Raw genomic sequence first — 26,359 nt, forward strand, 5'->3', positions numbered from 1 at the left:
ATGTGACCAAAAATCTTTAAATTTGGTCTAGTATTGAGCGGGATCGAATACAGGCCGGTACTGACAGGCTCAGATTGTCCCTGAAAAGGTCTGACAACATCATCGATCTCAGGACGGGACTTTTGTCAGAAGACTGCGATGTGGAGTGGAAACGCGAGACAGACGTTTAAGGCTCCTGTTATCTAAAAAATGTCCCTATAATGGCTCAATATCTAAATGAGTTCAACAATGTGGATGAGGCGGTTCTAATTGGATGGCCGCCCATTATCACTTGAGCCAGTACAGGTTGGCCAGTGTTACATTGGGTGAGAGATTATTTCCCAGTGAGAATGTTACGTGTGAAATTGGCTCTACAGTAGGCTATATGCCAATGTTGTTTTCAATGAAAAATAAAACAGTAGCTCAAAGCAAGCCGATCCAGTTTTCCATGTTGTTAAGAGCAATAAAATGAGGTAAAAATAATGGGACAAAAGAAAATCAAGGGTAATTTAGAATAGATAATTATGTGCAATTAATTGCGAGTTAACTGTGGCATTAATGCGATTAATGGCAATTAAATATTTTAATCTAACAGCACTAACATATATACTGTACATATAACTTTCATTTTAACAACATTTGTGAGCAGTCAAATCTTGACTCATCATTTCCAACCCTGCAACTTCACAACACACAGCGTGGATTCATTTCTGACTTTCCAAGATGCCTGAATTAAATGGCATTGCAAGACGGACTCTGGAGTATTAAGGACTGGACAGGGTACACCAGTGATGACCTCAGTGTATCTTCCAGCTGCAGTTTCTTTGAAAGGGGACAAGCTTTGTTGACCCATTGTAAAGTCTGGGGTCTAGAAATGTGGATTTCAGAGGATCCAGCCCTGAACATTCGCTACATGCTGCTGTCATTCAAACAAAATGTCCCTGTTAATTCACAGACCTCGGTGGGCATGGTTGGAACCACAGTTTACCTTTCCTAGCAGGTTGTTTCTAATTAAACTATAGACAGAAAAGTCTACGAATATCCTGAGTACCTGGAACATTGTTTGTGTAAAGAAAACGTATAAGACTAAACTCTGAATACAACCGACTAAATTCCAGTCACCTCCATTGTATTTGGGTGGAGGCAGAAACCTCAAAAGCTCTACAAATGAAACCAAAACTATTTGCATTGCTTAGAATACAGATGTGTAATCTATGACCCATTCGAGTCATGTTACCAACAAGTTTGTTCATATGTGCTTGTGATTGCAGGTTCGCTGTCTAGCACCGATGTCAGCTTCATCTCCAACGGCAAAGTCCAGAGGTTTGTTTTTGCTAATACTATTATTATTATTATTAGCATGCAGTACAAGTAGTAGTAGTAGCAGCAGTATTGGTCCAGCGGTGTGGCACCGGTACTGTATCAGGACAGCCAGCAGAGAGCAGACCTGTATGAAAAGATAAAATATGTCACTAAATTGAATTTCATTGTGTTTGTAGGGAGCCCGTAGGTCTGTCTGTGTTCTCTGATGACGAGACGGATTTAATCAGAGAGCTGCAGACAATGTGCACCAGCAAGTCAGAACCTGACATCAGCAAGGTACCACACACACACACACACACACACACACACTTTGTACAACACTAGAGTAATCTCTAGACGTCGGTAGAGAGCAAAAACAATGAATGTGTAAAAAAGGAACTGTTTTCTAAGCTACATTAAAGTTCATCATGGCAACTTAAAAGCAGATATTATTGTAGATTGTGATTAAAACCTGTTTTTGCTGCCCCCAAGTGGCCTGATGAATTTGGTGTAAATTCATCATGGTCAGATACTGCTTCAGTAATATTCATCTTTATAGCAGAGTAAAGAAACCTAATACTAGTGTTTGCTATGACACATTCACATAAGTAGTATAACGATCACAGTGGTACGGATTCAACTCTTTAATAAAGGAAAAATACATACAGTATATCTAAATGCACCCCTGACTGTCACTGTGTCTCTGTCATCTAGTGAAACACAACTTAACCACTCAGGTCTTAATTACACCGCCATTTCCAAACACTGCTTTAGGTCACATGTTTTGACTCATTCCTGGCTCTTTAATTCATCGCTGTCATCCTTCCAAATATAGAGACACTGGCTGGCACGGTGATGACATCAACCTTAAAGTAGCCTGCCGGCCAATCTATGCCAGAAATGTATCTTATAGAAAGTCAAGGTCAGCATGTCATAAAAAAGTCATAAAACATAAGTCTGTTATGATCTAAACGTCATCGTATACAGCGGCTTGCATAAGTTTACACACCCATCCTAAAGTTGACTAAAAAGAGGAATTATGATCTTAATGCCTTTAAGGACACCAATTTTCTTTGTGAATGAATCATAATAAATACATGCTCGTATGCTATAAAATCATCTCTCAATGCAAATAATAAAAAAAAGAAGAAAAAAAAGAAAAGTCTTCAGCCTTGATTATGAAGAGCTGAGAGTAGGTGCTGATCTATAGTTACTAAGTTTGTTCCAGATATGTGGAGCGTAGAAACTGAATGCTGCTCCCCCCTCTGTGGTTCTGATTCTGGGGATGGTGCGATCAATTTCCAAATTTCCATTTTTTTATTCCTCTGTTTCGTCACCTTTTAGCAGCGGTTCATAAAGCCACTGTAGTAATTCATTAAAAAGTAATAAAAAGTCATAGTATGTCAAAAAAAGATATTATGAGTGCACTTTTCCTGTGTGGCCCGCAATCATATGCTGGCTCCCTAAACTGTCAGTCATGAAAACTTTGGGAACCCCTGGTCCAAATACAGTTTTAGAGATATTTCCACCCACGTTCTGGTGAATAACACTTGATTTGCAATTATTGAGAAATGCAAAGATCTGCAAAGACCTTTCAGAAATACTTTACCGACTATGTCAAAAACTGAATCTCTTAAAAACCTTGTTTCTAAATGATTGGTATCACACCTTTAAAAACTAATCCCAGACTTTCCCCTGCATGACCCTGATGCTGATGACACTCACTCCCACACAGCCCACTCAGTAATTTACCCCAAATAATGACCTGTTGCACAGAAACTCAGTGCGGCCGGGCCCTGCTTAAAGATGTGTGTTTTACCTGGTGCTCAACGTTCATCTCCCACTTTTCTCTCAGGCCAAAGACGACTTAATCCTGTTCTCCAGCTCCCCCAGCGAAGCGACGACCCCCCACAAGGCCGGGCTGGAAACCGCCGTCCAGCAGCAACCTCAGACGGTGAGAGGGGAAAAGAATAGAAATGAGCCAATGGCTGCTCAGCGTGGAAATGATTACAAGTTGCTACATGTAGTGTGTGTGTGTGTGTGTGTGTGTGTGTGTGTGTGTGTGTGTGTGTGTGTGTGTGTGTGAGTGTGTGTGTGTGAGAGTGTGAAACAAAACTGCATTTCGGTCATTCTTTTTTGTCTGCAGCCATTTTTATTATTATTTCTTTGTTAAAAACACACATAAAACAGCCTCCACCTTTCTCTTATCATCATCACTTCATTAAGCGACCTGACTGACCCACAAGCAGGTGACTCAAATTTATAATGAATGTGTGTGATTGTTTTGTATAACGTTTAATCATGTGTCTCTTGTGTGTTGGGTGTTACCTCACATGATTGACCTGTCGGGATTAGCAGTTGTGGGACTGTACGGTTGGACAATACGTCGTCTTACTGCAGGTTTAGTTGTACAGTCGCATCTTTAAGCACATTGTTTTGGTGTTACAGCGAATTGATAGTATCAATCAGCTGGTTAAATATGTCTAAAAATATTTTTATTTTTAAACCACTCCAGAATCCAATACATTTGCTGATCTAAGGTATTGAGTTTTTTTCACCTGCAGTTTCTTTTGTTCAAATGGGAGGTTTACAGCTTTCTCTTATTTTCAAAAAGGGAGACTTTTTACACATCACAGAAATATAATCGTGTTTGTTCAAACCTAAAAAATGTTTTCCGTTGCAACCCTTCTCCTTTCACACCTTTCTCACGTTTCATATGACGGAACTGAATCTTACAGTTTAGGCAGCAGACACGCGCTTATGAATTGTCGTCCATTTTTCCTAGAATGCATTCATGCATGCAAAAACGGCAGAACTATTTCACTGAGAACTTTCTCACCTTTGCACATCTGGCCAATCACAGCGAGGAGTGGGCGGCGTTATTGTCAATCAGCCTTAAAACAAAGTAAGAAATCTGGTCAGGCCGTGTCTAGTACACTGGGCAAGCTCTGCAGTTTGCTAGTCCTGGTTCAGTAGGTGATTAAAATGGCTCCAACTCACCCAAGTCTTGTTTCTGTGTCCAGACCGTGGTCCGTCAGGCCGGCCTCGGCTCCAGCCACGCAGCCGCCCACAGCGGCGACCGACGTTCAGGCTCTCGCGCGAAGTCTCAGCTCCCAATCCCGAGCAGCAGGGGACAGCAGACCCGATCCTCCAATGCTGCCTCCAGCAGCAATAGTAACAGCAGCAGCCCCAGCCGTACCCAGCCGCCCCCCAGCCGCAGCAGCAGAACAAAGCAGGCTCCTCCCAGCAGCAGCAACAACAACTACTACCGCAACCTCAACGAAAACAACCAATCACACGAGGACATCTGGATCCTCCACAGAGACCTGCATGAAAACAACAACAAGTAGACATCTCCCCCCCCCCCCCCCCCCCCCCCCCCCCCCCCCCCCCCCTCCCTGAATCCGCTGTGAAAACCTCCCTCCATAATGTAAAGACTAGGTACTGACGACCTTTGACTTATAGTATTTGTACTTGTTATATCCGTACTTGTTACACTGTACTACAGTTGTGTACATGGGGACCATAGTTTTACTCTATCACAGTATTTGAAGTATTTGTTTGGTTTGGTAAGACTTTAAGTGGGGAAAAACACCAGAAGGTAATGCAGCAGGTTCTTTCCTGTTGCCTTATTCCAGCGTATCAACCTGTTTTTATGGGACAATGTTCAGTAGACAAGATACATTGTAAGAATTTACTGAAATAAGTTGAGATATAAAGTATTTGACTGGTGGGAACTGCCTCAGAACAGTACTGACACAGTATTTTGTGCACTTAAAGTGAAGTACTGTACTTGTCCTGCTGGAATAATGCCTTTGAAGAGTAACTGAAGTAACTTACAGGTGTTACTTTTTAGCGTTTTGGATCAAAGAAAGGAACAAGCAAGGCAGGTTTTTATTTTCTTTATGTTTTTTTGCTAATAAGTATTTTAAGATATTCAAGTGTTTTATCTTTAAATAGTTTGTTGGTTTAAATACTGTTGAAATTAATCAGGGTTTTACCAAATATATTTGTAAATAAGAATTAGTACGTTTAAATGCTCTATAGATTGGTGTATGTGGTCTGACGCTTGTACAGTGACAAAACGTTAAGGCAAAACTGCTGAAAAAAAACAAAGTTTGTACATAGTGTTTGTAAACCGCGTTTGGTTCTGAACCCTTCACTTGTTTCAGAGTGAGGCGGCTGTGGCAATAAGTAATAGAACTGTAGAAACACAGGATGTCCTTTCAACTGTAAGCCATAATAAATATTTGAAATGCCCATCAGTTCCCCGGCGTCATGTTTAACCCCCGCTGAGCCCCACGGTGTGATGTCACTTTTATTTTTTTTGCGCTCTCATCACGACAGTGTTCTCCGTTTCTACTCTAAGGACATGTTTTATGTTGATCAGACATTATTTATATATAAATATCTATACATATGTACAGGAGAGATTTTAGTCACCCTGAGTTTGATCTGTACGATAGCTGAAGTTTAAAGAATTGTTTCAAGCACAAACATTAAAATGGCACTGTTAAAAATCCTCATCTGACTTTTTCTGCTTTTTTTAATTTGTGTTCTATTTATTTTATTAAAACACTGGACCCCGGGAATATAGTTTTGTAATATCTTCTCTAGTAGCCAATCACAGGTAAAGTAAATATCCCTCCTCGATGTCTTTATAATCAAATACATTATCAATCTGATGCTCACTGTTTTGCAGTCCCAGTTTTTTTTTTTGACCTAATGTTCTTGTGTTGAATTAAATTCAAACATTTCCCAGGATGCTTTTCTTTGAACTGCAAAGAAGGGATAGTGTATTTTTGTATTCATGGTGCATCCATGTGGTGTCAGAATAATCGGAAATGCAACTTCCTGATTGGCGGAGATTCACATGAAGTCGGAACATTTTCTTAAGTCATTTTGGTGCCAAGCTGACGTATTACTCAACATTTCAGAGCCTTAGGAAAAGGACAGCGGCCGACACAAACACACACGCCTTTTAACTCGATAAAGCTGTAAAGTATATCTTTCAACTCAGGACAGCGCCACTTCTCATAAATACACCAACTGCAATGTTTCTTTTGATTATAAAGCAGGTTGAGGTGCTATAAATACTGAACGTATTAAAACGCTCAATCCTCACAGAAATGCACAGAGCTTATAAGGACTTTTGTACGGTTGTGATGTCATGACTAGAAAGGTAGAAAGTGCTCCTAATGTGCCGTTACAGTCATTCCCCATGTGCAACGATGATGCAGAGCCTCAGAGACTGCAGATGTGGAAGAACTGTAAATGCTGACCAATCAGAGCAGGCTGGGCAATGTGCAGCACCCGCCCAGGTGATGCACAGCAGCCTGACCCGGTACCTTAGAAGACTCAACTGACGCACACCGGTTTTTAACACAAATGACACAACGACAAAATTAAAATCTTTAGTTTTATTGGAAATATAATTGATTGAACAAATATATTTATACATATTTTGGACATCGGTGTCCCTTTACTATGAGTAAGAAACAGCTTTGTTCTTAATTTACTCTGTAAAAAATCTGTTGTCACAGTTTACATATGAAGCCCTTTATTCCATGGTACCTTCCTTTCTTCATCGCTGCTTTATAAAACTATTATACAGTATGACAGGAGTAACACACTCTTCCCTCAACCTAAGAAACTGAAGAGATATAACAGAATGGCCTTAATGGTTTCCAGTTTCCGAGGGAATACAGATATAACTTGGAAAATGACACAAAAAAAGAAATGCTTAAAGTTTTCCTTTGTTTGTACAGCAGCGGCTCTGGAAAATACTATTCTTAATTTTTCTTTATTACTGCTTTCTTTCTACAATTAATTCACAGAGGCTGAAAAATTTGAATTAAAATCATAATTTGTAAACAAACAATTCCACATCTACACTTCATTTTATGGAGGAATGAAAAACCAAAACTTGAATCATCGTCAATCAGTTGCGTTGCTGTGAAGCTGATGAGTACCTCAGGGTGTCTCTAAAGTGCATAAGGGTTCTGAGTCATCACTCGTTAGTAGTGTCAGCCAATGGCGGCACTGTTTCCGGTGGGGTGTATGTGTGTGTGTGCGTGCGTGTGGGGGGGTGTTGATGCCAGTGAAGTTACTGCAGGGTCAGCTTTATTAAAGATACAAAAGCCAATATTTAGAAGATATTTCAACACAACACACATGAAGCCACTGTAGAAGTCTTACTCGTTACTCCCTGTAGAAGTCTACTTATTCGGTTTCACAAAGCTCTGCTCTCTTCTTATCATGGAGGATACACAGATTTTAAAATTTTGTCTATTTCCCGCCCATCAAAGTTTGTAGTGAAGTGTGTCTTAGTGTCAGTGTGCGGACAACTTTTAGAGCAGTTTCACTACGTAGCCAAACTGAACTCACTATTACATTTTTATCCTTTACATTTTTACGTTTCTCGTATAAAGACTGAATGAGTATAAAAAGGCCTTATGCTCATCAATCCTACATGTTTACAACAGCAATATTGATCTAATACTTATTTAATGGCTCAAAGTCGTGTTTTAACATTAAATACCGGTAAATGACAACACCTGTGTTGGGCGATTGACTATTTTGGAATTGAAAAAGTTTGATTATTAACATTAAAATTTTAGAGCAGCTTTATTTGTCTTTTGGTTCACACTAATAAACTAACATGTGAGAATCAAACTGGACTGTTTCTGTAAATTGTTATTGGTTGTGAAAAGAGGATTACATCCCGTTAATCTCCAATGATTCCAACCTATGGTTGTCCGAGTGACTAACAGTACGTATAACATATAATCCCGTGTGGATTGCCCTTTAACGGGGACAGAGGCTGTGTGAACAACAACGTTTTCAAATGTATCAATATAGCCTACTCTTTTAAAAGATTACTCTTTTTTGTGCAGTATTATCTGCAATGTTGATTCCTTCCAGCTACCTGAAGAGGATTGGATTACGTGCATATGATAAATGAATGTGCTTTCTGAGCAAACCTCTACAGTGGCCGCTATGTAGTGTTCAGTCTGAGCTGGTTGTTCAGAACAAAACCTATTATCTTAAAATAATCCCTTAGTTGAAACCAATGAACATTTTTAAGTTTTTTTAAAACAAGTATGAAAAGAAATATGATACAATACAATACTTTTGTTTCAAAGGAGTAACCTTTTGAGGGTTATCTCAGCTGGGGCAACCCTCAGAGTCCCCAGCATCCCCAAAAAGCACCTGACTGACTGAAACGTGTAAAAGGCACTAGAAACGTGCTAGAAAAGCACATTGACTAATGGTAACGTCCTCAGGTTTCCTGTTTTTTGCGATGGCCGCATTGGCGGCAAACCGAGCAACGGGCGTCACACCATGCTGTGACCAGAAATGACATCCCTCAACCTAGGCTGAGAGTGCGGACCTCTCCAGTCACTTCTCCGTCAGCTCCACAAAATTTATGCTGAATTGTCCATTTTAGAAATATCAATGCTTTATGTTGTTGACGGTGGATGCTGATGGAACGGGGCTATGAGTGCCTCATGAGAGTTGGGAAATCAACTTCCGGGTCCCCTTCTGACTCTGATAACCTCCTTCCTGGCTGGCTAGCCACCTGGCCGGTGAAGTATCCAAATGTAAACATCCGAGTTAACACCTATAAAAAGGTGGAGTAGATTACCTCAAATTAGCAAGGCCATCGCTGCGGCCATCTAATGACTACAAGTCTCTCATCAGGACGGGGGAATCAGCTCACCTGTCTCCTGCTCCACGGCTACAATCCCGACTACGGGGACAAGCAAGACAATTCCTGCGTCCATCTCCATCTATATCAGAGGGGCACCGAGGCAAGTGTGGAGGAATTAAACACCAACTGTGACTACCCTGCTGAGCATCCCAGGCGACCGTGGCTCTGCCGGTGTCCAGAGGGATGTCAGGGGGTCAGGTAGGGTGGTGTCCCTTTGCTGAGACTTGGCTGAATCCTGGAGGTCCTTCTTCTGCTTCATGATGAATCACGCAGAAGTTTAAGGAACTGACGAGAATATGTTTCACTGGAATTGCACCTTGCACAATTTTGTGTGAGAAATAAATGAAATTGATTGAAATGGTTTAAAGTTCCCTTGGCATTGAAATATCACTGCATGAAGTTTTTTAACATTAATATGAGTTCCACAGCTGCCTGTGGTCCCCCAGTGGCTAGAAATGGTGACAGGTGTAAACCGAGCCCTGGGTATCCTGCTCTGCCTTTGAGAAAATGAAAGCTCAGATGGGCTGATCAGGAATATATCCCCTTTATGAGGTCATAAGGGGACAGGTCACCTCCCCTTTCTCTGCTTTGTCCGCCCAGAGAATTTAGCCCACCCATGAGAGAGAGACATCACGGCTTTCAAATGAGCAAAGTGGCAGTTGGTCAAGGCCACACCTCCAGCCTCCACTTTACCCCCCCCTCTCTCTGGCTCAATAGCTACAGACACAGAAATGGCACATACTAAGGAAAGCTCATTGTGGGACTGGCTCTAGTGGCTGGAATTCTGCTCCAAGGCTGAATTTGAAGATAATTGAAGAGACTTCAGATATGGTGTTAGGGGACCACTAAGGCCCTTATAAAAGAGAATATATACAGTATATACTTTTTTAATTTTAGTGAATTCTCCTACTATTGAATAGAATATTTAGTTTTAGTGTCCCATAGTGATTGAGATGCTGTTTCACTGGTCATTTGGCGAAATAATGGCTCAAACATGTTCACATTTGGCCCAAAATCATCAATATCCAAATCTTTGCTTTGTCCGTTGGAGTTAGGGGAGTGTGTGTGTGTTTGTGTGCCTGGCCGGTTAGAGGCGAGTGTCGTGGACTTCGTCCTCAGCTTCCTCTGGCAGGGACGAGATCTTGGCGGTCTGCGGCGCCACCCTCTTGCTGGAGTTGAGCCGGTGAAGAGTCGGGAAGAGGTGGAGGCGGTCGGCAGGGCTCATGGCCTGCTTCAGGTAACTCGTCTCATTCAGCAACTTCTGGATGGAGTCGTAGCTTTTCATGGAGCTGCCCTCGATCATCTACAGACGGGAGGAACGAGGACTTGGTTACTGGTTCTCTGGGGTTTTAATCCTGAGTCTTCTTGCTGGATTTGTACAGAACAAAGCTACATTGCGTGAGTGTGTGTGTGTGTGTGTTTGTGTTGTCCTAAATTGTGTAATATGCAGAACTTTTTGTTTGATGACAAACACCTTTTAGTTACACAGAGGGGAATTGTTCTGTTACAGTGGCTAAGAGCCTTTAAGGCAAAATAAAAAGAGAAGAAATATACAATACCTGCAAACAGTAACTAAAATAAAAAGTGTGTGGGGAGTTTTTTTTGTTGATATATTATACATTATACATATTATACTGTAAGGTAACAGTGCAGCTATGAATGGATGAAAGGTGCTGAATGGTGTTAAAGTGAGACCGCTGGCAAGATGTGTGTCCATTCCAAGACAAAAACATGCTTTGTTTAATAAAGGACAATTGTTCTAGCTTTTTTTCTTTTTGACAGTAGAGAGTGACAGGAAACAGAGACATTTTGTGGTCGTGAACAGGGTTGGAGCTGAACTGGTTTTGAGTTGTTAGGAAAATAAAGCGGACTCTTTCCAGAGTGGACGTTCGGACACAGTGGGATGAGTCTATTACTTACACAAACACCAATCTTTCTTCACTCGCTTGATTTCCTTCACTCATTAAAAAAAGTGAATAGAGTTTTGGTCTATTTGTTTTCACAGTGCTGGACAAAAAACATCAGCAGAAAATCTAAATGATATCCAGAAACTTACCAGGAATGATTGACACTCCAGCAGCGGCTCTACTCTGTGTTCTGATAAGATGACCGTGCAGTTAGAGAATGAGTGTTTCAGTGTCTTCCTCAGGACCTGTAACGTTCTGCTCACACAGAAAAACACACACACACACACCGTCATCATCCTCATCATCCTCATCATCATCAAAGGCTGTCTCTTTCTACTGCAAGCACTCATTAGCTCAGTGTTTTGTTCCTGTTGAGGCCGACATAAAAGAGCAGGCAGCGTTGGCCTCAGGTTAAACTTGATTGCTCATTATAGGCTTCATTTATCTCAGTGAACACCCCTCTGCACGTATGGTTACACACAGAAGCAGTGGGTCAGAATTACTATAAGCACTCTAGATTGTCACCATATGCAGTGACAGGAACACCACACATGTCAGATTTGGGTGACTTCAGCTGCCACAAACGCACACAAAAGGAAATACACACAAACCCTGGATCACTTTCAGCTATCAGCTGTGTTTAAGCTGCAGTATGAGGCACCGCATGCTTCTCGAGTGCCCACATAGAGTCTACAAAACCACACAGGGAGCAAAAAAGACAGATCAAAGAGACTGCAGTGATATAGGCAGACAGGATGAACGCAGCGTGCACTGCTTTTATCAGTGTGGCCTAAATCTATCTGAGGCTGCTCGGGACATGAAACAGATCTACAGTAAACTCAGTCATATCCGAGCCTGTCTGCAGGTTTACTTACCAAGTGGTTTACATTCTCAAACATTTAAATGCTGTAACATTAGAAGTCAGACCTTAATGTAAATGTGTTGTAGTAGTGGTACATTTGGCAGTACCACAGAGTAGAACAACTCTGTTACTAGTAAAAGTCCTGCATATAAATCTAATAAAAAGTACAGTGTAAAAGGAGAAAGTAAAATTAAAAGCATCAAAATTAACTTAAAGTTGAAAAAATAGTAATTATGCAGAACGGCCCCTTTAATAATCACTCATATTATTGGATTATAATTATTGATGCATCAGTCACTTTTGTTGCAGCTGGTAAAGGTGAAGCTACTCATACTACTATAGTATTACCATAATACTATATACAGAACTATACTACTATACAGTGGTGTTCATAAGTTAAGGAACCCATGCTAAAGTTGACAACAAAGAGAAATGAAAAAAAAGTAACCCTTTAAGGACAACAATTTTTATTGTAAATGAAAATAGTATCATTACTAAATAAATGTTAAATAAACTCAATAAATAAAAGTCTGCCTGCCTCTGTGGGAATTTAACACAGGGGTGTGTATACTTCTGCCCCCTGTATTTTAAAGAAGAACATTTATGTAATTATGATGCATTATTCAACACATTGAACAGTTCAGCCGATCATGATAAATCATAGTCAATATTTTATCATGATCTACTGCACTGTTCACGTTGTCACTTTTGCATCATCATTACACACAGTCTACAATAGTATCTCACCTTATCATGGTCATTGCATTTCTTTAAGTGATTTTGAATTTTGAATTTTAATCTTATGTGTTATATGTGTGTGTGTATATTTATCTATCTATCCATCTAGCTATTCCCTAATGACTAGGGCTCACACACGCAGGTTACTTAGTGTTTTGGCATTAATACTAACATGGGGTCGAGGTAGGCGGAGGGTTCGTCCAGCAGCAGGATGCGAGCCTTGCTGAGGATGGAGCGGGCGAGACACAGCAGCTGTTTGTGTCCGTTACTCAACACGTTGCCTCCGTCCTCCAGCTGAAAGTCCAGCTTCTCTGGAAACTGCTCGATCACCGACTTCAAACCCACCTGGCGACACACAGGACAGATTCTACTTTAGAATTCACTCAACTGACCACTGTGGGGACATGATTTGTGTTTCCAGCTTAGAGGTCAGGTTCATTCAGAAAGCAGCAATAGAATGTGGATTAAACCTGAACCACTAGGTCTAGATGTACATTAAAAGGCCCGTTATGATTCTTGAATTTCAGTACAGTACAGTACAGATTAAAAAAAACAATAATTTTTTAATAATTAAGCTTGGTTTGAGAAATATTAACATGATTTGCTCAAAACCCTTTTTTTATTTGATAAAAGCACCCAAACAAAATGATTGCATCGGATAATCCTGATGGCCGAAACTATTCACATTGTATACTATTTCTTTTTTTTCCAACATCAATTTTTTAATGAATTCTATTGGTGTGAGGAGAAAATCCACGGCAAACTGTGACTAAAAAATACTACAACTCCCAAAAAAAGGTCAAAAGTTTCATTACCTCCAATTGATTGGTTACAGACTAACCTTCCAATCATGGCAAGAATTCTAAGAACAGCAGAAGAAAAGAGGAAAAGAGGAAAAGAGGAAGAGAGGAAACGGAGCCTCACCTCCTCTGCGACCCTCCACAGATCCTCGTCGCTGTAACGTCCGTGTGGGTCCAAGTTCATCCGGAACGTGCCGGTCAGAATAAAGACTTTCTGCTCAAAAACAAACCAGACAGAACATTTTATCACACAGGCAAGGGATTGGATTAAAGGTTGCCTTGAAATGAGTAAGGTAGCTCTAACAATAACAGTAATTTGGATTGATTACAATGACAGTAATTGTGCATTTTCATGCATTTAAATTTTGGAAATAAAATAATCTTTTCTCCGAGTCAGAAATATCTCACAACTTGGTCAATGACCCATTCAAGTTTCTGTTCATGGCTAAGAAAGATAAAAGGTGATTCATATCATGCAGACCTTTGTCTCTTTTCCTGATGAAATAACAAACTTGTACTAATTGCTTTTCTTTTACAATGAAATGCACCACATTTTGGAAAAAATGATTGAGTCACACCCAAAACGATGTAGTTTAAACAGTAGGAAGATTTGGCGGTTGTGCCAGAATTCATTCTCTACAGGTGAATTCTGAATTGTTCTAACTTTTAAATCCCCTTTCTTGCTTTCTGGGCTGCATGTCCGTGTTACCATGCTACTGATATCAGCTTTTCATATTCTATTCTCTCAGACTCCTTTTTTAAAATTTAAACCAGCAACCTTGTGTATGCTATATGTATTTTTTTTAAACGGCTCAGCAGTCACATACGTACCTGCGGCACCACCCCAAAGGCCTTCCTCCATGTTTGCAGGGAGACGGAGCTCCAGGAGACGCCGTCAACGGAGATTTCTCCATCAGTGGAGGCGAGACGCAGCAGAGCCGAGAGTAGGGTGCTCTTCCCTGATCCTGTTCGACCCAGCAGACCCATCTACACACAGCCACACACAGCCACACACACACACAGAGCCACACACAGCCACACACAGCCACACACACACACACACACACACACACACACACACGGAACAAAAACATTTTACTTACTTGTTGCTTTTCAGTTAATTAGAAAGCTTTATTAACTCATTCACCAGTTTTCAGTTAGTTCTGTAGCTGTTGTCTTTAAGGCATCTATCTAAGCATGCATACCTATATGCATTCTGTATATACTGCATGTACACATATTGTACAGTATTCAATAAATATGGATACAAGTAAATACAAGTATACTCATGGCATTGTGAAAGGAACTCCTCCTCCCTCTTTCTTTCCCCTTTGGTTCTGGCTGGTTGATGTAAAACGCATAACTTCTGGTGATTTAGAGCGGTAAAGTTGCCAAAGACACTACAACTCCAATATACTTTGAAATAAAGAGTGCTTTCCCTTACGACAAAAAGGCTTCATCATTATTGTGTGAACTTATTTAGCTCTTGAGAATAACAGATGTTCTTTTATATGTAAATGTCCCGCGCACCAGCTTCAAACAAAAACCAAGCAGTAAACTTGTCACCACATGTAACTCATCCTTAAGGCAGGTTGATTTGTCACCTTGTTATAACCTTTTTTTAGGACCCTTAATTGCAGTGCCTCTCAGGCAAAGCAGTGCTTTGATGGGTTAAATTCCAATAAGGCAGAGCTAACATGCATCACTTCACCGAGTTTCATTTAAATCCAGTCATACAGACTCTTTACCCGTCACTCAGGACTTACGCTCTGCCCTCCCTCCACAGAGAAGGAGATGTCGCTGAGGACGGCCCGTCCAGCCTCCGTGTATTTGACAGTGAGGCCCTTGACATCCATCTGGCCACAATTGGGCCAGCAGTCCTGGGCATGAGGGTTGTCAATGACCAGGTCGGGGCCTCCACTAGATCCACCACTAGATTTGGCTGCCAGCGGCTCCTCTGACGGCAGGTCGATGAACTTGAACACCCGATCCACTGAACGCATCTGAGAGGGGAATAGACCAAGGGTGAGGAGAGCTGGAGGTCACAGCGAGTTACCCTGTATAAAAACAGTTACGTGGTTCTCCATGGAGTTGTTGGCAGGAATTTCCAAAACTATTTCTAAGCTGGTCTTCTATAACCTTAGACCACCACTGGGTGCTGCGCTAAGCCAAACTAATTTTGAACTTGACATGAACTTCAGCCGGGAGTTGGTGTAACGAACAGTGAGGTGAAGTGGAGTGGTGTGGGAAAACGTTGTGAAGGTTGAGGACTAGCTGCTGTGTGATGCGGTAATTTAATGCATGTCAAGTCTTACTATGATTCAAACGATGATAGGGGTGTGTGTGTGTGTGTGTGTGTGTGTCTGTGTGTGTGTGTGTTTATGTGTGTGTGTGTGTGTGTGTGTGTGTCTGTGTGCGCCATTTACCAGTCCGTCTACAGTGATGCTGGTGATGACAGCCCATTGGAAAGTCCCCAGTATGAGCATGGCCAGGGCCACGATGATGCCAACCTCCCCTGGTTTGTCCTCTGTAGAACACACACACCCATGCACACACAGCACAGGACACACACACAGTCTTCAATATTGTCCAATCAAAGCTGCTCTCTCTGATGTCAGTGCAGCAGTCAGGTAATACAGCTCTGCTACTTGCTCTATTGGAAATAATGAGCTGTGAAATGACCATTTAATCTGCTCTCAACATAAACACAGGGTATGACGCAACCGGTGTGGTTGGGTGTGTGTGTGTGTGTGTGTGTGTGTGTGTGTGTGTGCACTTGTGTTTCCTATTCATTTATTTGAATACACACAGGCTTCCTTTTGTACATGACATTTTATCCGGTGGCATTCCAACACTTTGATTAGTTTTTACAGACAAACTGTCTGTTATGATCCTGATATCTGACTCACACACACTGTTACACACCGATAAGGCTGAGGCTTCTTTGCCGGATAAGCTCATTGGAAATAATAATGTTAACTAACCAACTACTCATTTGTGGAATGTATGTGTACAAGCAGCTGCTGCTCCTGTTTCCCTGAAGGCTCTACTGACAGAAAGACAGCGTCCTTGTAAACTGAGGTTTGCTGCAATCACAGCTCATGAAGTTTCCTCACTGTATTTGGTATAGGTATTGTTATGTATAGGTTGAGAAAAGTCTACAATTCTGTTAAAACGTAGTGTATAAACCTACATATACTGTGCTCTAGATATTAAACAAGTCTGCTTATCATCTGAAACTCCTATCCTAAATCACTACATGCAAGCCTTAATGGTCACTCACGGTTGGTTCCTACGGCGATGAAGGCGGCGGCGCTGAAGAACAAGACGAAGATCATATCGCAGCGAAAGAGGAACCATCGCAGTGTGGACAAGTAGTGGAACCAGGTGGCCGTGTGAGTGTTGAGCGCCTTGTGGAAGAGCGTCTCGAAGTAGCTCTGACGTCCAAACGCTCGAATTGTCCATAAGCCCTTCAGCGAGATGATGAGGTGAGAAAAGATAGGGCTGCGAGCTGCAGGAGAGGAGAGAGGACACGTATTGTTGAAGTACTCTCTAACTCACAGAAAGATGCCTTTCTTTTGCCCCTAACCGCCAAATGGTCTCATAGGCTAAATGCCTACTTAAACACCTTACCATATCCACTGAATGAGAGATTAAATGAGTTGTTTGCACACTGAAAAGATGACATAGTATTGCAGAGAAATTTGACTATCTCCATAAACTATAACCAAACCAAAATGTAAAAACCTTCCAATTAACAATTGAGTATAGATAATTTCCACTGTATTTGTTGAACTTTGTGCCTGTGACACCAAAGAGAGCAACACCAGGATGGGGTTGGAGGAAATCCCAGCTCGGCTCATCTGTCTGACCCCGACGTGCTCCGGAAAGACCTTGCTGTCATCACCCAAACACACAATCAGGGACAAACTCAAGAGCAGAGCAGGGAAGTCAAAAACACACACAGTGGCAACTTCGTCAGCAGTCCACTGACCTGTTTTTTCATCCTCTGGCTGTACAGTGCTGAACTGCACTGCTGGCTAACACCCTAGGACTATGTTCTGTGGTCTAATATATGCAAATGTCTTTGGGTATCTTGATAAACACTATTGTAAATCTTCAAATTATGTAGTCATTGTAATTATGTAATCAGCTCTGAAACTCAAGCGTTAAACCCAAAGTTTAAGGGACTTTTTAGTTCATGAAACAACTTTTAAGGAACTAAAAGGTTGTCGTAGTCAACTGTTACACCGCAGTATAAAGAACAGCAAAGATTAGTCTAATTAGTCCACTGACAAAAGCAAAACGCATGTCTGTGCATTCAACGTCCACATGGAACAAGAACGATGACTATAACAGCTTTCATTGGAAATACGTTCTACTGAATTAAATAGTCCCCATGAAAACAGTTGACACTGTGCTTTCTTGAAAGAAATATCCATTCATTGGGCTTATCCACTTTGGCAGGATGAACTGATCCTTTAATCTATCTGAGAATGAAATCAAACTGGAACGTTTCCTGGAACACATCATTTATTACAAGACTTTAGTCTAGGTCAAGGTTTAGTCTAAAGCAGGTCTCTTTTTATTATGTCTTAATTCAGGTTTTACTATGTTGTCTTGTCACGTCATCTGTCACCAACCGGGAAAGTGCAATTGGAATTTCGTTGTTATATGCATGACAATTTAGGCATTCTATTCTATTACTTACAGACTAAGTCCACTAGATGTATACCCAAAGAGTAAACCCAGACAAAATAACCTCAAATGAGCAAAAACAATTGTCTAATGTGCAACTCTTTGTTAATTGGAGACTAAGTTACTTTATTTGCCCTGCCTCACTTCCTTAAACTGTTCCCGCCCCTCTGAGGCAGCCCATCCATCCTCTCCTTCAACCTTTCCTCTGTCATGTGTTCGTTCCCCTCAGCGAGACCTTTGCCCCCTTGGCCCGGGCCATCCACCAGCCCGGCTAGCAGACACGATGACAGAGGCTGTCCCGCCCCCTCTCTACTTTTTGTTATTTTTCTTAACTCTTACCCTCACTATGTCTTTAAATAAAAGAGACATCAAACATTTTAAACTTTCATGAATTTTCAATTCATCTTCAGGAGTAGATTTGAGCAATCGCTATCGTAAGAATTCAGCTTGTTACTCAGAGATACTTTAGCAAGATGGACATTTTCAAACAAGTCAGCAAGACCCATTTTAAAAAGAAGAAGACTGCACAGCAATGTGAGAACGCATTTAGAGTTTTGCATTCAGAATGCGCTTTTTAGGTAAATCCACATTTGAAAATTAAGATAATTATATGCATCCATCATGTTCCACCCAAATTCCACCATATTTTGTTTAGATTTACATTGTTTATTTTTCTTTTGTATGAAAAGGTCAGTACTCAACTTCCCATGCAATGCTATGATGAGAAGCAGCATGTGCATGCTTGTCCTTTCTGGTACTTATGTCTCTTTGCAGTGAAAAAGTCATAACTAATATGTAGGTGTAATGTCACACATTCACAATTCATGCCACACTCTCACCTTCAGCCTCCAGTTGCTTGAGTTGTTGTCCAGTTCGTAGGAAGTACTTTCTGAGTATAACAAAGATGACAGCCAATGGGATGGCAGCGATGAAGATGTAAGGCCGTATAATGGACACAGTAAAGATGGCACCCGTAACAATCAAGGTGAGCTGTGGTGAGAGCAGAAGAAAGAATTATCAGTGTACAACAAGTTAGAAAAAATTACTTTATTTCTTTATTAACATGAGAGAGAGAGAGAGAGACAGAGAGAGAGAGAGAGAGACACACACACACACACACACACACACACACACACACACAGCAAGTACAATAATACCTAACTATAACAATTATAGAAATATGACTCATAATTATAGCAATGGGTATAATTATAGTAACAATGAAGATAATAGAACTATGACTAATACAAATAATAATAGTAGCTGTGGGCATTGAGCGGGACCACAGCAGCAGTTAAAACCACAATCCAGGTGCCACCACAATCCATTTGTAAACATGAGTTCAAACCAGCCTAACATTCAGTTACATTTTACAAACACTAAGGCCCTTGCTCTATTTGGGCCTTGTTTTGTTAGATCTTTGTCAAGTAGGAGTTAAATACAAAAATGGAAATTTGAATGTGAAGCCATGTCGCTCCTATGTTACATTATTACTACTAAATATTACTGTTCCGGTCAGGGCGGAGCTAACCGCAATCATAGGTCCAGAATGGAGGTGCTAAAAATTGGTCTGATTATAAGACGACCCACCTCATTCATGACTCATTTTTGGGGAAAATAGTTTTTGAAGACCAAATCTTGTTTTTATAAAGAAAATAATTTTATTTGAAAATAATTCTAATAAAAACACATTGAATGAAACAAGGTAGGTTGTTGTTTTTAACATCTTTTAAGTAAAATAATATTTTCAATATATTTTATAGAGGAAAGTGTCACATTTACAGAGAAAAGTGTCAGATTGTGGTAAATATTTCAGCTGAATGACTACTCTGGGTAATGGGCATCCATCATTCTGTTTTTAAATCCCATAGGCACACACACTCTCCTGTCAATCTCGTGGAAGCAGCCGCTTTGAGGCCTGCGGTAAGATTTTTTCTGTCTGTTTGCATTTTTAGACGGTGTTTTATCTCCATGACAACGCCTGTACTCCCATTCTAACTTCCGACTTTTAGGCTTTTTGTAGCTGGATATATCGTTTGTTGCATCTAAATATGAACATGGATAATGTTAGTGATAGTGAGATGCTTACTACAGTTACACTTCTAGTGATGAATCATCTTCACTGCTTTGTTCTAACGCTGCTGGGAAGTCTCCCTCTTCAGACGCTCTCTATCTTGCTTTTGCATAACGTTACCGTGCTTTTGGGTGGTCGTTGAGGTTCCATCTGAAACTCTGCCATTTTGACCAGATGTTTGTAACATTAAAATAAAATGGATTATGGAACATTTTATTTCTATAGTTTATAGCTGACTTTACCAGCTGACGTTTTTCTATTGGCTGTTGAAACAAGTGACACGCCTTACGTTCTAAAATCAGCCTCTGCGACTTGAACAGTTGAAAGTCTAGACTACAAATACAAGACGTAATTTTTTCAGACGTATTTCCAGGAAGAAGATACCAATACGATATTTTTTTTTTCTGAAGACCAACACAAGTGTTTTCAGTTAGTATGGCTGATTAGACCTGTTCCCAGGACTGTGTGGCTGTGTTTAGACTGATTTATGACATTTGTTCTCCTTTTAGCTTTGTTGCACCTGTTAGGGCAAGACAAACGACTTTTATCATTTCTATTGGTAGGTGAGATTTGTGACATAATAAATTACCATCAAAGCTCTGGCAGACTTTCAACCTCAGCAGAGGACTAATCAGGCAGAACAACTGAAATCCCCTGTGTGGGTGTTCAGAGGCTTAAATATATAATTTGGCATGTAACTACACATAACATCTTTGTCATACATGTAATTGTTGGAGATGTTTTGGAGTACTGGAGGAGGCAAACCAGCATCCCACTGCACAATGTAGGTACAGTATGTTGAGTGTGTGACTAATACAACCTTGAAACTTTATTAAAAATATTGTGTTACACCATCCATTGTGTAAAATACCTGTATGAGGTCAAACAGCACCAGAGGCAGCATGTCATCTATGGTGGCCATGTCCTTGGTGAATCTGTTCATTATCCGGCCTGAAAGAGGAAACAACAAGCAAAGAAATTAGGACAAAGAAAATGTAGTAAAATACAACACCAGCATTGAATTTTATCTGGCAAACAGATGTGGGTCTGCAGGTGAATACATGTATACTGTACTACAACTAGGACTGGGTATCACCAATGATTTCCTAAATCTATTTGATTCAGAGTCACAAGGTCCAGGGCCAATTACACTTTCTATATCCATTAGGTTTGGGAAATGTTAGTTAATATGCCAATATACTTGGATATAAGAGAGATTCTCAGAGAATTAAGAATTGACCCCAAAAAGTTAGTTTAAAGTCATTTTACTTATATTTCATGGTGGAAAGGCATATATTAAAAGATCGATTTCGGGATTTTATTTATCGATTTCAGATCACTCAAAACAAAGTCAAATAATTTAACCCAGCCCTCACCACAACAGTTATGACATTTGCACTTTTGACTAGTTAAAAACACCATATATATAACTATATATATATATAATTAAAAAATAAAATAATATATACACATATTTTTTTCAAATAGAAGCTATAAATATATATCTAAAAAAATTATGTATATATATATATATATATATATATATATATATATATATATTTATATATATATATATATATATACAGTATTAAGAAAGTAAACTGAAAGCAATCACCTGTCTTCATGGTGTTGAGCACAGCCATGGGGGCTCGTAGAACAGCACTAAGCATCTGTTCATGCAGTCTTTTGGACACAGTGAGTAATGTGTGCACCAACGGGAGGCCCCTAAAGAATCCCAAGGCCAGCACGCTCTCCGATGTGGCCACATAGATGTAGATGATGTAGTAAGCGCTTGTCGGTGTGACAATGATTCCCCTGTGGAATGCGGGCGACGAGGCGTTGTGATGCTCCTCGTCGATGGAGTTTGGAGATTGAGGGGTGGTGCTGTCCTTCCAGATCTTTCTGGTAGAAACACAGTCTGAATTTTAGTACGAAATACAGACACAAGCTAAAGTGTAGCCGGGTTCTAATCCGGAGACTAGAGTAAAAATTAGTTTGCACCATTAAAACTATTGAATTTCTAACATAACAGTTCCAAAAAATGTGGAATGGCTGAGATATGCATGAGCTTTATCAGTGTTTCTCAAATGGGGGTAAGCGTACCCCTAGGGGTACTTTGGAGCACTGCAGGGGGTATATGAGATATTTTCAATATGTAATTTAAATGTAATATGTTAAAAGATATAAGTCATGTATAATTCCATGAAAAATGATACTGCACTAGGAAATTAAATTAGGAATAGATTTTAAACATTTAAAGTGGCATTTAAATGTTTTTAAGTACAAAGCTGCTGATTAGTCAATCAGACAGGGGGGGTGCAGTGCTGTAATGTATCTCTTTATACAGTTTTTTTTTTTCAAAAGGTTTTTTGCGCTGGTCACGGGGCACTTGGCACCGAGAATATTTCACAGAGGGTAAATTATTGAAACATTTTTAAGAACCTCTGCGCTATATGAACACCGAACTGCAGACCCATGAGGAATCAACCTTTAAAAGCACTGGTTCCTCTGAAATATAACCAAATGGGAATCTCATTGACTTAACAGATGTTTAACATAAATAAAAATTCATTTATTTAAACAAATATCATACTGTTTAGTTTTTTAATCTTGTAAAAGAGAGGGATAGAACTTACATTACAAAATAAAAGCCTTAAATGTTTGTTAAAAAGTAATTAAGCCACCCTCGTGAGAATATTTAGTATTTCTGTGGGGGGGGGGGGGGGGGGGGGGGGGGGGGGGGGGATACTGCAAAAGCAGACTGTGCAGGATTCCAGCGCAGACTGGAACAACACAGGTAGTTGTTTTGTCTTCTGTTTTAGTCTCAGTGTCTCAGGAACATAAAACATGACACTTACTCAGTAAGGAAGAAAATGCCAATGGCTGAACCAGCAACCTATCAGTGGAAAGAAAAGAAAAATAAGTATTGTTAATTGTTTAATAAAATAAAATTCAAGTATGTAAAAAAAATAATAATAATATTGTGACTTTACCTCAATGACAAAGACCAAGACAATAAAAATAAGGACGTAGACTAAGCTCCGGTTGGTGGTGATGTAGCGTAGGCACGTACTCCATGAGGTAGTTTCAAAGATGTTCTCACGTTCATCTGCGAAGCATTGCTGTGAAGAAGCAGGCTCTTTTACCAAACAGACTACCAGACAATGTGTCCAGACAAACTTTAACGTGAAGTAAAGTACATGTTGTTAGTGTCCACATGTCATGATAATAAGAATGAAGAAAACAATTATTCTGGAAGTCTAAACATAAAAACATGTCTATTCATGCACTTTAATATGTCTTGAAAAAGGGTCTACTAAAGCTCTACCTCCATGTCTTCTTCATCCACATCCTCACTAATGTCATAAACGCTGTCTTTGGAGAGGCGGCGGGCGTATATGTCCAGCTCGGACACCAGGTCACACTGCGGCGTGATGGACAGCTTTTTTCTGAGGGAGGATTGCATCTGCATCTGCTCTCTGCGCGCATGGCCCTGAGCGTTGGTGATGAACGCCAGGACAGACTGGCGCCGCTGCCCGTTAAGGTGCTGCAACCCATTATGGTACAAGTTCCCTCTGGGGAGCACCTCCTCCACTTGATCATCCTCGGGTACTACAGAGAATTTCCTCTCAGAGAGTTCACGAACCCCGTCCTCTATCGTCGTGGACTGGGGAGTATTTGACTGCTGGGAGTTCCCGATGAAGGAGAACTTGCGAGCAGCTGCCAGAGGGTTTAGAATGAGGGACTGTTTGCGTTTTTCTGGGTAGCCATCACCTCCCGGATGACCTTGGGATCCGGAGACGATCAGCGGAGGAGGTGGCTGGCGGAACGACTGCCGAATGGTCTCTGGGCCTCGGAAGCCAGCGGTTTCATCAATGGAGACCCTGCGAAGAGTTTCTGTGAGGATGGAGCTGCGGCGCTCGGCGTTGATGTTGTCGTAAGCTTCCATGCCGAGGAGGAGGGAGCTGAAGTCAGGCCGCTTGTCCTGCAGCTCTGAGAAGGTGCCGTAGAAGTAGCAGTCGCCGTTGTGCAGCAGAAGGATTTTGTCTGCTCTTTTGAGATGCTCCAACTTGCTGGTGACCACAATGCGTATCTTGGATGCCATCAGTTTACAGACACATCTGTGCAGTGATACAGAAAATGTTGATTTAAAAAATATCAATTTATTTATCAACTTTTAGATCCTTTAGTTGTTGTATTTTTATACCAAGCCTGACTAGGGTCAAACTAGAACTCAAAGTGAACGAGCTACTAACTAATGTGTTATTACCATAACTCTGTTCATTCTTTCCTGTATAACAAAAATGTTTTTGCCTGCATTTCCACTTTAAAAGATTGCCAAAGTCCACATTATATCAAATGATAATTCCCTTTTGTTCTACTTGCAAATCCCGATAAGGATGCAGTGTGATCGAGCAGCCGTGACTCACCACAGTCAACCCGAGACAACATGTGTCTGAGACAACAAGAGATAACCTTGACCTTCAACCTAAAACTTTCAGCTTAACCACCCCCACCTCCTCCACATGAAAGACTCTCTGTTGGGATACACACTTCTCAAAGATCTCTTTCTCTGTCACGATGTCCAGGTGGGTGAAAGGTGCATCCAGCAGGTAGAGGTCTGCATCTTTATACACAGCCCTTAGGGAGAAAACACACATACGCAAGTTTGTACTGGGAAAATGTTAATGTCAGAGAAATCGAGAATATAGGGAAAATAGAAAGAAAGACACAGAGAAGGGTTGAAAATTGAATAACAAAACAGCTTAACTGATGAAGTCGGCTCCCTGGGAGAATAAATCAATTCCAGTAAATGTTAACAGCGATGGCAGAAGCCAGAAACAGATGAATGGCTGCAAATTGATGCTAGAACACCAAAAATAAATAAATAATAAAACCATAAATAATGCATGGGATTATGAGAGACTGTTGTAACCTACACACTGATTTAATGCAGTAATAGAGCTCTACTGAGGCCGTAGAAAGCCCTGGTCAATGAAAATGTCAGACCATAAAACACAATGACTACTGTGGTTGCAGGCAGACAAACACACACAGATAAGAATGATAGGGGATGGTTATCAGTGTGGGCAGGTCATGATTATGTTCAGTAGAAGCTTGATTACTTGCAATTTTGGAAACATACACTGTAAATTGAAGCATTGCCAAAGACATTGAATTCTAATACTTGACAGTGATTAGTTTATGGCCCTAAATCTATTGTAAAACTAAACAATGTGACAAACAAAGTTTGCAGAAGTGAGATAAATGCCGTCTGGTGTATTTTACTGTCAGTTATTTTCCGTGAGGAGCTCTTTTTGATCCATTCACTGTGGAGCAGGGGACATTTTCTCCCTTTCCTACAAAAAAAGGGAATTAAACTCCTGTTTACAGGCGCCCAGATGGCTCAGTTGGTGGAGCTGGTGCCAATTTATAGAGTTTTACTCCTTGACGCAGCGGGCCGAGATTCGACTCCCACCTATGGCCCTATGCTGCATGTCATCCCCCTCTCTCTCCTCTTTCACATCTTCAGCTGTCGTGTCAATAAAGGCCTAAAAATGCCCCAAAAATAATCTTAAAAAAACTCTTTATCATTGAACCGTAATGCCACATAATCTCAAAAACAAACTGATGATCTTTAGAAAGACACAAAAAATCACATTTTGTGCTATCTTTATTTCTACTGAGCTCTTGATCTTTTATGTTCTGTTCGTGTCCATTGCAAAACAACACATTAAAGATCGAACAAAGGAAAGACTGTAATCATAACTAATTAGCAGAGGTGGAATGTGCTGACGGGTAAGAGGGGTAAATGAAGCATGCTGTGACAGGAAGTACCTGGCCAGGCCGAGGCGAGCCCTTTGACCGCCGCTCAGGGTCACCCCTCCTTCGACGAGGTGTGTCTTGTCTTTCTCAGGCAGCAAGGCAAAGTCCTAGAGAGGAAAACGAGGGGTCAGAGGGTCTGTTATACAAACAGCAAGAGGAACTGTACAATACATACACAGAGTTTTCCAAAAAGGCAAACAAAACATTGACACCGAGTACAGTCAAACCATCTTTGTAAGAAATATCTGACGGCCTCTTCTTCGGTACATCTGCATATCTTATTTCTTCTTTTCTACATGGTGACCAAGGTATTTAATTCCACCCTTAAACGTCTGACCAAGTACATCTTTGATGACTAAAATATGGGTGAGATGCACTACCAGCGTGCTGACTGCTACAGTTACAGAAACTAGGCCAATGGTTTAAAGATATCCTGTCAGCTCAAACGTTTATCTACTA

General features: G+C 40.7%; 2 protein-coding genes across 3 annotated transcripts in view; one reads left to right on the forward strand and one right to left on the reverse strand.

Moving 5' to 3' along the window:
* The window catches only part of cttnbp2 (cortactin binding protein 2), an 88,637-nt gene extending 82,830 nt beyond the window's left edge, over positions 1-5,807 (forward strand). Inside the window, exons 20-24 of one of the 2 annotated variants that reach the window (XM_034878879.1) lie at positions 1,251-1,302; positions 1,479-1,578; positions 3,137-3,235; positions 4,305-4,637; positions 4,668-5,807. In XM_034878879.1, coding sequence (XP_034734770.1) covers positions 1,251-1,302; positions 1,479-1,578; positions 3,137-3,235; positions 4,305-4,631 — 578 coding nt within the window. In that variant the 3' untranslated portion in view covers positions 4,632-4,637; positions 4,668-5,807. Of the gene's footprint in view, positions 1-1,250; positions 1,303-1,478; positions 1,579-3,136; positions 3,236-4,304 lie in introns of both variants that reach the window. The other variant, XM_034878878.1, reaches the window with a different exon arrangement.
* Positions 5,808-9,871: 4,064 nt separating this feature from the next.
* Positions 9,872-26,359, reverse strand: part of cftr (CF transmembrane conductance regulator) — a 37,288-nt gene continuing 20,800 nt past the window's right edge. Inside the window, exons 12-27 of the mRNA XM_034879510.1 lie at positions 25,913-26,007; positions 24,629-24,715; positions 23,403-24,195; positions 23,068-23,196; positions 22,933-22,970; positions 21,690-21,976; positions 20,946-21,025; positions 18,840-18,990; positions 16,586-16,813; positions 15,729-15,829; positions 15,069-15,305; positions 14,134-14,289; positions 13,427-13,516; positions 12,675-12,847; positions 11,052-11,157; positions 9,872-10,298 (exon numbers count right to left, since the gene is read on the reverse strand). Of these exons, the coding sequence (XP_034735401.1) occupies positions 10,083-10,298; positions 11,052-11,157; positions 12,675-12,847; positions 13,427-13,516; positions 14,134-14,289; positions 15,069-15,305; positions 15,729-15,829; positions 16,586-16,813; positions 18,840-18,990; positions 20,946-21,025; positions 21,690-21,976; positions 22,933-22,970; positions 23,068-23,196; positions 23,403-24,195; positions 24,629-24,715; positions 25,913-26,007 (2,967 nt within the window). The 3' untranslated portion in view covers positions 9,872-10,082. The remainder of the gene's footprint in view (positions 10,299-11,051; positions 11,158-12,674; positions 12,848-13,426; positions 13,517-14,133; positions 14,290-15,068; positions 15,306-15,728; positions 15,830-16,585; positions 16,814-18,839; positions 18,991-20,945; positions 21,026-21,689; positions 21,977-22,932; positions 22,971-23,067; positions 23,197-23,402; positions 24,196-24,628; positions 24,716-25,912; positions 26,008-26,359) is intronic.

Source organism: Etheostoma cragini, chromosome 8 (assembly GCF_013103735.1).
Source record: "Etheostoma cragini isolate CJK2018 chromosome 8, CSU_Ecrag_1.0, whole genome shotgun sequence".
In the NCBI taxonomy this organism is placed as follows: domain Eukaryota; kingdom Metazoa; phylum Chordata; class Actinopteri; order Perciformes; family Percidae; genus Etheostoma; species Etheostoma cragini.